General features: G+C 48.0%; 1 protein-coding gene across 5 annotated transcripts in view; it reads right to left on the reverse strand.

Moving 5' to 3' along the window:
• Positions 1-10,987, reverse strand: part of TFDP1 (transcription factor Dp-1) — a 41,050-nt gene extending 30,063 nt beyond the window's left edge. Inside the window, exons 1-2 of one of the 5 annotated variants that reach the window (XM_074329566.2) lie at positions 10,947-10,987; positions 9,838-9,912 (exon numbers count right to left, since the gene is read on the reverse strand). In XM_074329566.2, coding sequence (XP_074185667.1) covers positions 9,838-9,849 — 12 coding nt within the window. In that variant the 5' untranslated portion in view covers positions 9,850-9,912; positions 10,947-10,987. Of the gene's footprint in view, positions 1-411; positions 905-9,837; positions 9,913-10,298 lie in introns of those variants that run through there. The other 4 variants (XM_019746594.3, XM_074329564.2, XM_074329565.2 and 1 more) reach the window with 4 other exon arrangements.
• Between the last annotated feature and the right edge of the window lie 2,137 nt (positions 10,988-13,124).

Consider the following 13,124-nt stretch of genomic DNA (forward strand, 5'->3'; position numbering starts at 1 on the left):
TTCTCTACTGGAAAAGTTATTGCAGGATACTTTTTTTCCCTTTCACAAAGAACCTAACTCTCTTTAACAAAACCAAGTCATCCCAGGCTAGGAGCTTGAGACAGGACGAGCACTCCCCCTACTCAGGGCAGGCCTCTGACGCCCGCCAGGCCCAGGGTCTAAGTCGGCGTGGGGTCCAGGTGAGCGACAGAGGGCAGGGGGTGGGCAGCTCTTATTGCACGACGCGCCACATCAGCCCTCCCCCTTCCCAGGAGGAGGAGTGCTCAAAAATACAGATTAGGCAGGGTTTCCAGGACCCCAGTCCATACACTACCAATAAAGGCCCCTCAAATAAACGGCTGTGAGGTGGGCAGGACAGGCCCCCATCACTGCACGAAAAGCTCAGGGCCTACAGTCATCAAGGAAACCCACCTCCACATCCTTGCCACCTCCAGAGTAACATTTGGTTGTGCAGCTCCCACAGGAGCCACTTTTCCAGTTTGTCACGGAAAGAAGGGGTTCCATCCAGGAGGAAGATATCCGTGGTGGTCTCCACTTCCCGGCTGGCAGTGCCCTGAAACACCTACAGCTACAAACACAATGGCAACGCTCTCTGGAGTTACAAAACCCTGAGATTGTCTAACTTTGTGACTTCCCTCCTACTCAAGCTGTGCGTGCGCGTGCGTGCATTTGTGTGTGCTGGGGGAGGGTAACATCAGCAGGGCTTCATCAAATGAGGATGAAACACCCCAGTCAACTACAGCCATCTTAACTCACAGGCTGCTTATTTGTACAATATTAAGGCAAACATTTATCTTCTATGCGGCACATCATGGCAAACAAGGTACCTAAATTAAAAAATCACAAATTTTCAAAAGAAATGCTAAAGTAATAACCTCCAAGAATAAGTGACTTCTTTATCTGGATTAATCTGAAAGTATACCAGATCAAAGATAAGTGTGGCTGTATAAACGATCCCCAATCTCAGCCATGAGAAAAAGTCAGAGGTTGAACTCTCTCATAAGTATCTCCCTCTTCATCCTTCTTCCCTGCAAAATAGGATTTAGGTTTTATCAATATAGGTGAAAAAAAAAAAATACAGGGAGCATAAGATACTTTCACTCAAACCCTGATTTTTCTGAAAAGCAAATGAAACAACAGAAAAATAAGACCCATACTAGCTACTTTAAGTTATTAATACTTTTACAGAGAGGAAGCAAGACGTTGTGCAATAGCTAAAAAGACCTTACGCTGTGCTGTAATCATTTACCCAAGAAGCTACAAGAACACAGACAACTATAGTGAACTTGGGCCTCAAGGAGCCTTGATGATCACACTGAATAAAGATGAATATACACTATCAGTCAAATAAAGGAAAAACATTTAAACTACCTAAAAACTATCTGTATTTAAAATTCAAGGTATGAATTCAAGGTGTGTTCTCTGAAGGTTTATAGTGAAAGTGATTTTCTTTTTACAATTCTTACTGTATGACAGAAGAAAACTAATGTTACTATTTTGCTGTGAAATGATGAACAAAGGCTTAAAACCATGAATTTATAAAAAGCAGATGCAAATCAACAGGAAACAAACACCTAAATGAAAAAATGAGCACAGGATATGTTCATCAATTCACAGTGAAATAATGTTTTAAGAGGAAAACATTTAACTTCTAAATCGAAAAACACAAAAAACAAAATATCATTTAAAATTTTACCTATCAAACCAAGCAGATTTTGTGGGTTTTTACATTATCATTATCGAACTCAATGTTGCAAATGGAATGTTAACACATTGTTTGTGGGAAACAAGTAAACTCGTCATATCGCCTCTAGTTGGAACCGGCAAAAATTTTGCAAAGTAAATAAATAGAGACCTCTTTTTAAACTAAACACTGCAAGTTTCATAGAAAAATATCAAATAGATCGAAAGATATGAATATTTTACGGAAAGTCTAATTTTGGCGAGAAAATGTCAAAAAAGCCCCGCGTTACGACGCGATTTGGTGGGAAAATGCCCGCTTACAAAATGTTAAGATGGGCTCGCTCCTACAATCTGACGGAAACAAGTATAAACTGGTACAATCGTTTTGGAAAGTAATCTTATAATGTCTCCAAGACATAGGGCATGAGTGTGCTACACGTTCACACGTCCTCGCATACGCACACTCCCAGGCACAGCCATGCATATCCAGGCACATCTACACACATACAGGCACGTCCACGCACACTCATGCAGAATTACACTTCCCAGAATTTATCCTGGGTCTCATCATAGATCTATATAAATGTGGGATTTAACTGGAAACCACTGGAATCCCCAACACTGGGGACTGGGGACTTCAGGCACATCCAGAATGAATACGGAATTTGTCAAACTAATTGATATTCTCCATTCTCCTATAAGATGCTGATGGCTTTCAGGACTCTCTCAAATAATCTGTGTATCTGTTATCCAGAAACTTCAGCAACATGCTATCTAATACTCAGCTATGCTCATCTCTAAAAATCGATTTATGCCAGTTGTATTTATTAAAAGCCTGGAAGAAACTGCAAACAATCTAGAAGCTTGCATCAGTGTCTTTAAATGTCTTTCATGTTCTCCATCTATTCTACAGAAATCAAAACTGGATATCATGGGTATGGTTTATACAAGAGACTCAAATAAGTGGACCTATTCAACAAGAAAGGGCTTTTACTCTATAGCCAAAAGAACTGGGGAGTGAATATACATTTGTTTGAATTTAAAATGATGTGTTTAAGTAAGCATCCTTTTTTATTTCCCAGTTTAACTCACTTTTTCAATAACTGACCATCTACAATTTTCCAACATGTCAAATAAAATAATGTGGTTAAAAAAATGACTTGGGGAAATACTGACAATATATTAAAGAGAAAAAGAAGATTAAAAATGAACATACATTTACATCTTTGTAAAACATGTCTTTATTTCATATGACTAAGGAAAAATCCAACAGAAATATACTACCAAATCCCAACAATTCCTCTCAGATAACCAGGTGATGAGTTTTTTCTTTTTTTTTTTTTTTACTTTCCTGGAACTCTCTAACTTTTGCAAAATTAACATTACTTTTGTAAACAGGAGAAATATTACCCGAACTTTTTCAGTACTTCAAACTTATTTCTTGTGGAAATTCTGCTAAATGGATAATCCAATGATTGTGACAGAAATGCTTGTTGATGTGACGGGACTGTGATTCAACAGACTACAAACTCACAGCTTATGCTGAGAATAGGCTGCGGCCACACAGAAAAACCTGGGAATGACAAATCCCTCCGCAGGATGAACCATGAGAGAGACCAGTGCATCTGTCCTGTCCTGGGTAGGCACAGGGCAGGGCTGAGCTGGGGGGTGGGGGGCGCTGGAAACATCAGGACCGACGAACAGGCATAACTACCTTTGGGCTCATTGCCTAGCAAACATGTTCACTGTCTCCCCCTTGGGCCCTCAGTGACATGATGTGACTTAAGAGAAGCCCTGGGTGCACAGGTCAAGCATGTGTGTTAAAAGGTGCTGCATTTTAGAACCTGAGGATGCACACTGGTTTCATTCCATCAAACCAGAATTCCCTTTAAAACTGGATCATGTAAAAACAGGGTTGTGATACACAGCGTCCTAAGTTCAAACAGCCTGTACTAGGAAGAGGTAAATACAACACTTCATTCTGCAGTTTCCAAATCGGTAGCACATCTAAATAGCACCCATAAACTATGCATCAACTGAAAAGCCAGTCAGCCTCTGAATACATACAAGTCCTTACGCAGAGTTGGGTCTGCAGGAGTTGCAGCCCGTCAGCAAATATTTACTGACGGCCGACACCTTTCCAGGCCCAATGTCATGTAGACACAGCATCTGTACTATTTATGGCCAATCCCCTAATCATGATAATCATTTGAGCCAGAAGGTGCCTAAGGGTGAACCTCTCCTCTGGGTTCAGCCAATGCCAACACCCAGATGACATACATCCCAGAAGTCTCACCCTCTTGCCATCAGCATAGACCCACAGGCTTGTGACATGTGTGGGCCGTGTGCCACCTCTGATCCATCCTTGCTTGCTCTCCCCAAGAAATCCAGTCCCTCCTAAAACAGTATGAAACTGCAGGCAAGAGAAGCCAGGTATCAATTACGAAGGAGAATTTTCCAATTGTTCTATGTTGAAAAATAATATAATTTATTAAATACCAAGAGAAAAGAGCTCTTTGAAAAGCTGATTATGTGAGGAAAACAGCATCTAGAAGTTACTGCAAGTCAGGCTGTGCTTCGATACCACAGGCAAATTTCCTAATTGTTTCACAATGAACTCTGAAGATAATTTTTTTACACACCAAAAGCACAGAGCTAAAAAGAGAGCTGATTACATGAGGGAAAAAGATATCCCTTTTATCTTTTTAATTTTATACCAGGTGTTTGTACAATACGTCTTTTAAAGCAAGATATTTTAGGTCAATACTTTTAATTAATCTGTAACTTTCTGCTTTCTAAAACCATCTCAGAGTTTCTCCAATTTCATTCCGTGTAGAAAAAAATTAATTCTGAAACATGAAAAGCCTGTTGTAAAAACAAGCAGACCATCATAGACTTCTTCTCTGTTTAAACCCGAGTGGGTTACATTTACTACCTCCTTAATCGCAAATGTGAAGTTGTTTTCTTTATGAGGGCAGGCAAAAAAAAAAGGCTGCACTAAATGACTGAATTAGCGTGTGTTCCCAGAACCCACTTCATCAAAGACGGGAGGAAACAGCACGTTATTGCTATACCAGTCTTATTTCTTCAGCCCTGAATTTCATCATCGAGGTCTAGGTCTGTAAAATGATACTCAGGACATGTATTTTTAGATAAGCTCATTAGTCTCCTATTGGTATTAAACCAGGCCTCATTATAGCATCCCTCAAAAGCACAGAGAGGATGCATTTTTCTTTGTTCTCCAGCTCTCAATAATATAATCTAGGGATTTTTCCATCAACTCCCAGAACACAAGTAGACTCACAGAGCAGCTTTCAAACCTGAGGCCTATGGACTCTGAACAGGAACTTACACGGCCACCCGTGCTGCCAGCTGTCCCAGCACTGCCCCCGGCCAGAAATCAGGTTGTGATTCGAGGCATCTTCCTCCCCCAGGACGTCCTCTGGCCAAGTGCACGGGCCAAGTGGCCTCATGTCTGTGTCAGGACTCAGCGGCTGCACCAGCTATAATCCCTCTGCTCTCACGCCTGAAGCTTGGAGAGGTGGGGCCTGTGGATACCCAACGGTCGGCTCACCCACAACTCGACACCTCCCTGCACAAGCACCTCTGTAATTTTACAAATCAACTATCTAGCTCCCTGTTCTTTACAAACCTCACGATATTGGGCAAGGACGAGCACATGATCTTCCCAGTGGGGACGGAGGCAATGCCATGCTCTTCCTCCTCCTTTGCAGGGCTATGAAGAACTCCGAGACTGGGAGCTGGAGACGCGGACTCCGCCTGTGACCTTGAGAAAGTACGTGGCGCTCTGTGACCCACACTCCCTCACCCACTGCCTCTTCCAGCTCAGCTCTAATAGAACTATAGCTGCTATACAGGTCCTTTACCTCGTAAGTGCAATTTTCCAAACGCTAATAGCACCGAAAGGCTCCTGGGAGGCTAGAGATTGGGACAAGATGGTGGCAGGGGGGCAGCGCAGACCAGGACACACGTCCGCACACACACACGGTGCGCACGCAGGCGTGTCGGATGCCTTCCACTTTCCACCTCACACAACTGCAATCCTTAACACAATGAGTATGTATCTAACAATTATCCTGTTTCTATTTCCTCTGAAGTTTACTTTTACCTTAGGAGCCTTCTTCAGTGCTAAAAAATGGGACTGCATTCTCAGCCAAGACAAACCTTCCCAATCAGGACCCGTGGTTGGCACAAGTCAGATACCTAGTTCTTTAAGTCAATAAGCAATAAAGTACATTTTTCACCTGTCCGGGAGACAAGACCGCGTGACAGAGGGAGCTGGAGCAGAGATCACGCAGTTCCAGCGCAGTGACTGAAACGCCTGCTGCCTGCCCTCTGACCTGCCCCGACTCTCTCTACAGCAACTGTGGAAGGACATTCCAAACCACACATCTAAGGATGGTCCCTGAGCTTTGGCTATGAGTACGAAGGGACAGGCTGAGCGTGGCCAGGGAATCCCCACACAGACATGACGGTCACCAGGTCCCTGAGGGCAGCGATGAAAACCCCAGGCAAGTTTAATGACTGAATGGCAGTTCTCTTCCAGGCTGTACTGACCCCCCGGGGTGTCGGCAAATCCAAGGAAGGGGGGCCTCATGGGCTGTCTCAGGACTGAGGAAAGGACCGTTGTCACTGTGTAGGCCAGTCCCCACAACAAGGAAGTTCTTGCCCAAAATACCAATATCAGACAGTAATTCTCTTACACTTCTGGAATAACCCCCAAAACTGTTGTTAGTGGTCCCTTTGGGGAGTGACCGCACTCGGGCCTTGGGAACGTCCACGCTGAGCTTCTGTGCTGCTGCATCTTTCCTTCTCTGCCTCCTCCCCCTCCACACCGTGGATGAACAGTGAATTGGAACTGTTACCATTTGAATTGTTCACCTCGAGTGTACACCAACTTAACTCAAATAAATGAATGCTGAAGGTAAGAGCGAAGGCACTGATCACCGGTGCCCATTCCTCTCTCTGCGTCCAGGCCAGGCTGCTGGCTTCACCCAGACAGGCCAAGAGTGGGCATCCCGGGTCCCTGAGCAGCCTGGGCTTCCACCCTCTCACCACAACTCCTCAGGCGCCATCTCCCTTCTCTGTGTGACCAAAGCAAAACCAGAGAAGCAGGAGGACAAACAGGGACTCACCCCGAGGGCACCTCAAGGCAGCCCACTCATTCCTGCCATTTTACATGCACACTCTAGCACACTTCCAGCCAAAGAGACACGCTTTTAAAATGAAGTGTTAACTATTAATCACCGAGGAATCAGGCTTATTTTCATAGCTTGCTGGAAAATGGGGGGAGGGAGGAGTTAATTTATTTGTGTCCTAGAAAAAGAAGACATAAAGTATTGGTGCCAGAGCACACACATGGGGTCCCCAGGCCCATGCTCTTCCCCGATCCCCACACACCCACCTTGGTCTCTTCCTCATCCTCTGATTTCAGGGAAAACGGCCCTGCTTCCTAGACAGGTCCCCAACCCCAAGCCGACAACAGCCATCTCCCATGGACTGCAAGCTTCATGAAAAGCTCACCATTAGGCACAGGTGCTCAACAAATAGCAAACAACAGATGAATGCAAAAAAGCAGCACAGGCTATCATTATTTCAGGCCTTTCCCCCCGATCCCACAGACCAAGAACTGAGGTAGAGGAAATGCATACAGGAGCCAGCCGGTCTGGCTTGGGTAGAATTCTCATCTGAGATGCATGTACAATAGGATGAGTGAAAAGTTCCAAGTCTTTCCAAAAGACTAGATAACACTGGGCCCCTCGGACCAAAGACACTGTTTAGCCTGCAACAGCTGTCTATGCCCAGACAAATGCCCACCTGTCAGGAGGACGGCCATCGCTGCCCTCCAACCGGCAACGCCTCTGCAGGCCTCTCCAGCCCAGCCCACCTGCCCTCTCCCTCAAGGGATGGCTTCTGACCTTTAAAACCCACCCACGCCCACAGCCCCTCACCCCCAGTCAACGGGCTCGCTCCTGTCCATCCATTTCCCTGGTCGAACCCTAAAACCTGCTGGTCTCCCTGGACCTCCACAGGAGGTAAGAAACTGCCATACCATTTTCCCTCATCCTCCTCACCAAAATCTGCCAAGTTGACCCCTCAGTGGTCACCTAAGTTTGTCCTCCACTATAACGCCCAAAACCTAACTCCAGCCCCCTCTAGTTTCCCTGGGCCCCAATAGCCTCCCATGGAACCCCCAGAGCTCTGCAAAGATGGGGTCCCAGCCCACCCCACCTTAACCTGAGGGGCTCAGCTCCCACCTGTGCTATGGGCCTTGATCTTACACCTAAGAAAAACTGTAGCGCTATGGCTTCAATTAACGGCTGCTGCTTTCCCCTCCGACACTGGCTGCCAAAGTCATCTTTCCAAACTCACATGTCACTCCCCTACTTAAAAAAGATAAGGTACCTAGAGAAAAGGCCGAAGTAAAGTAAATCCCTTTACTGGCCATGATCTCCATTTCCAGCGTGACCCACCAGTCCCGGGGAAACGTGGTTCCAGCGGCTCCTGGCATCAGCCAGCTCTCAGGACAGGAAAGGCCACTTACCTCACCGTAGGCCGTTTCTCGGCCTAGACTACCCACTATCACCACAGCACCCACGACCCAACCTCATCAGCTCCAGGGGAACCACCATGCCATTCAGCCAGTAGGCGGCCCGCAGCTGCCCCCGCACTTTGCAGGGGCTGCTTCTCCAGAAGTGAATGTCGGAAAAGGTTGTTTACCAAGCCCTTCTTCCTGCAACCAGATGGCGTGGCCTCTACTATCTGTCTTTACATCCCCCAGAGGCCAGCAGGGAATCAAAGAGAGCCTCTCAAACATGGAATCACTCCCTCTCCTCTAGTTGGTTAATAAAAAAGGGCAAATAAATTCGATTCCCTGAAACATACAACCCCAGAACCGCACTCTAACAGAGGCATGGGGGAGAGCAGCACTCTCTTAAAGATCCCTAATTATTCTGCTGTGAGCACATACTACCCGTCTTGCCCCTTTGGTGTATATGTGCCAGAGAACAGGATGTGGCCATCAACAAATGTAATTAGAGATGATAAAATCAACCTAATATTATATACGGATTATGACTTTAAGTTAAAACACAACACACAGGGTGCAATTGTGTGTTCACACACTCTCTACCAAGTGAAACCCAGCACTGGAAGACAGGAGCAAATGCGAGTGCACGCCTGACAGTCGGGAGAGTGTAGGGGGCTCTCAGCCAGACTTTTTAGAGAATACTAAAACCACTGAACTGATGGAAAGGCGTAAAGCTTCTATGCTTTGGTTACAGACACATTTTTACTGCCTCTAGTTGTTTCAGGCAGATGCAGCTTATCTGAGCTACATTTCCAGCTCTGTGCAATTAATAAGTAAATAAATAAACAGCCTCTTCTCACTAAGGCTTACAGAACAATGCATTCTGAGAAACACTAAAGGACAGAACTGGGGTTTCCATGACTTTAAGTGATATTACAAAGTGTGGTAAGAACTACATAACCAATAAAGTAGTCTACATTTTTAGACCTAAATTAAGCCTATTTCTTGGAACAAGTTAAAAAAATTATTCACTATACTCTAGTGTTTCATGACAAACACAAGGCAAGGTAAAGTAGGGTTCGTCACATTTCGTTAATCACCAAGCTTTTTTCTGAGAAACAAAAGTGGCCAAAACAAGCACTCAGCACTTTATCCATCAAAGCTGAATTAACTTCCTATACTCTCCACAAATCAGGTGCTCAGGCTCATTTTGCACACGACCAGTCAGCCTGGTCCCAGCCCTCCATCTCACCCAACTCTGTGTGTTCCTCAACAAAGATATTAAAAATTGTAAGTTAATACCCTCTGAAAAGATGAAGAAAAAGTCAGTGATACCATTTAAGCCTCATGCAGTGTTTGTCACCCGGTGTTTAAGACTGAAAACCCAGCTGCTAAAGCAAATCATACACATTTCCATAAAATCTATTATTAATAGATTTCTTTCATCTTTTTCATCCTTATCCCATTTCATGTGCTTTAAAAGTTTGAAAATGAACAGTACTGTAGTTTGTGTCGTCCTTCTGAAATAAAATGGGAAAACTACAAAGAGTGTAGTGCTAGGCAAACATCTGTCTGTAAATGTAAAACCAAGCAAACATACTTACATCTTTTGCCATGTTACCAGATCCGTGAAATCGATGCTATAAATGTTCACCCTCCAGAGAAGAAAAATGATTTTTCTGGTAAAGAGGGAAGGAAAAACAAGAAATAAGTAAGAACAAAAACACAAGTTAATATCAACATTTCCCCCAATGCCACCAGCAATCTGCCCTTCCAGGCAGCAGGCACCTTCCATTCCAAAGCCACACTCCATCCTCAAAGCGCAGCTGGCAACCCCCCCCCCCCCCCCCCGGGATTTTAAGTCATCTCAGCGAAGGGAAACGCATCCAACAATAGGATGCCCAGTCTGGCTCCCTGCAGACCCCTGTCCTCCCCGATGCCCACACAAAGACCCGGCACCCGCTCGGGCCTGGCACCCAGCCTGCGCCCGCGCAACCTGGGCGCAACTAAGGACACCCGGCTACCCCCCCAGGCGCAGCACCGCTGTCCCTGCGCAAATGCGCACCCCAAGGAGTGCCTCGATCCCAGCTGGGTCGCTCCCCTCGCCCACCCGGCCGGCCGGTAACTCTGACAGGTGGGCTTCCGGGGTCCGGCCTCCGGCCTGTCACTAGGCCGCGGCCGCCTCGTCGCGAGCGCCTCCCGCGCGCCGGAACCGGCAGTCGGGCGGGCCAAGTCCAGGTCAGCGCCGCCTCCGCGCACCGCGGACCCCTAAACCCCCTGCGCACCGGCGGACCCCGACCCCCACCGGGTGCAGACGCCGGTGCTGCTGCTCCGCCTGAAGGCCACCTGCAGGCCCCGAGGGGGACCCGGGACCCCCGACCAAGTCACCTGGGAGCCCCCGACGGCGGCGCCCAGGACCAGGGGCAGGAGGCCGGGGAGCCGGGAGGGGCGCGCACACGCGTCGGGGAAGGAGGACGGGGGACCAGTGGGCGCCCCGCGTGCCCGCGCCCCTCCCGGGACCCTAGCCCTCGCCAGCCCCCTGCCTGCCGCACCTGGCTGGCGGTGGGCGCACGGACACGCGGGGGTGGGCACGAGGGCGCGGGCGCGGACACGGACGCGCGGGCTCGGACACGCGGACACAGAGACGTGGGCAGTCCCGGCGCGCGCTCCGGCCCAGGGTCCTGCCCTGCGAGGCGCCGGGCGCGGGGCTCACCCTGCCGAGCGGGCGTTGGGCGGCGTAACGTGCGCGGCGCGGTGACGTGGGGGGGCGGCCCGGCTCCCGCAGCGCGCCTGCGCGCGTTTTCGCGCCTTCGGCTCCCTCCTCCACCTCCTCCTCCCGCCCGGGCGGCCCGCGCTAGACTCTGAGGGGGATGGGCTGTGCGTGTGCGCGTCTGCGTGCGCGGCGAGCAGGGATTGGCGCCAGTGCGCGGCGGTGCGCGCGCGGGGAAGAAAAGCCGGTGCGATGTGCACGTGTGCGCACACGGGGGACAGAGGCTGGAGTGTGTGTGTACAATTGTACGCACATGTGAGACGGGTCAGGGGGTTGTGCACATGGAGGAGGGGAGCCTCGTGTGTGCACCTGTGAATATGCGCACACAGATGAGTGGGAGGCCGGCTCTGTGTGTGCGCAGGTGTATATGCACACAGGAAAGGGAACTGGGTGTATAAGCACATGTGCACGCAAAGAAGAGAGGTGGCCAGGTGTGTGCACAAAGGCAGAAGTGAACAGATTTTGTGGGCACAGGTATGTGCACACATGTCAGAGAGGGGTCTGCTCTGTGCACCTGCAGATGTGCACACATGAGGGATGAAGGGGGCCGTGTGGACACGTGGAGGAAAGTTCAGGTTTGTGCACACACGAGTGTATGTGTACTCCAGGAGAAAGACAGGCTGTACATGTGGTTGTGTTTTGGTGAGTGCATGTGTATGTACGTGCGCAAGGAAGGCAGGCTGCCCATGAGTGTGCAGGTGCGTGGAAGGTACGATGTGTGCGTATGCCGTGCAGAGCCCTGTCCACCTGTGCTCTCCTGCCCCTGCTGGACTTGCAGCCTCCACACCAACGCCTGGCTTGTGCCCAGATGATGGTCCTTCATGTAGTAGGGAGGTAAACCGGGCAGCAAGGTTGTTCCTTATCACTGCGTGGGCCTGGTGGACCCTTGGCCCAGGTGACTACTGACCCCCGGAGCCCACAGCCCCCAGAGGATTAAGCCCCAGGGGCTAGGCCTGAGAGTCAAGTCCAAAGTTCAGGGCTGCATCAGGCTGTGGTGTGCAGTGAGCCAGGGCATAATTAATGTCACAGAGGACTTGAGCACAGCAAAGACCTCTCTGCATTACACCCCACCTAGTATGGTTTCACAATTTAACCACTTTTATGCTGATCACACCCATTCCGGCTTCTAATGCACCACTTAACCGGTTAACACCTTAATTAACCTTGGTTTCTTGAAGACAGCAAAAATCTTCCCATTCTGCTGATTAGCAAACAATGGGCACTTAGAGAAACATGGATGGTGGTGTGATAGGGTTGAATAGAAGGCTTAGCGAGGGAAAGCCCTGCACATCCTGTAGTCAGAACACTTTATTTCTCTGCTGGTTGGGAAACAGACAAAAAGTTGTTCCTTTGGCTTCTCTATAGTCAAATATCCCACAAAACCCTGTTTCTGTGTTAAAAGATAACAGAATTCTAAAATGTTTGGTTGAAGATCCAAATGTTTTTATCCACTGACTCGCCTTGAAATCTCTGGATTGAATTGCAGAAGTGCAGCCTCCTTGATGAGTATTGGTCCCAAAGCTCCCTGTATTCATCTAATCCTGCCATTTCCAATCCATATTTGGGGGCGGGGTCCGTGATCAGGGAGCATAATTTAGTGAGACTTTCATTTGGGTGTTGACTTGGTCCACTTCCTAGGCACTGGCATTCAGCCCTGTGTCACTGTCCAGGATATCACGTGAAAATTGTTCTGTTCCATGTTAGAAGAAAGTGATTGGGTCCTTCCCAGTAAAAGCCCTAATCTCCCAACAATATTCCTCATCTTTGTGTGTCTGCTCTGTTGAGTCTCAGAGCGTGATCCAAATTCATACCCCCAGCCCTTACCCCCCATTAAACTGTCCTTTAAAGAGAGAATTTTCTAATCCCTTGAAATGTTTTATTCTAAATGTGTTTGTTAAATATCCAATTTGTCTTTGGTTTCCTCCTCAATAGCATTGGTCTTTTCTCCAGCCATTCCTGTTTTCCACCTTCTTGGGTTACTGTGGCAATGGTGTGGGAATACGGAGGGGGACAAGGGCTCATGGAACTTTCAGCTGGGGGTGGGGGTGGGGGGGAATGTTCCTGGATATATGAACAAGAGACATTTTCTTCTTGGGAAAAATATAAATAAAGGCATCTTTA

The sequence above is a fragment of the Rhinolophus sinicus genome, chromosome 16 (genome assembly GCF_057876585.1).
Source record: "Rhinolophus sinicus isolate RSI-liver-muscle chromosome 16, RSI-T2T, whole genome shotgun sequence".
In the NCBI taxonomy this organism is placed as follows: domain Eukaryota; kingdom Metazoa; phylum Chordata; class Mammalia; order Chiroptera; family Rhinolophidae; genus Rhinolophus; species Rhinolophus sinicus.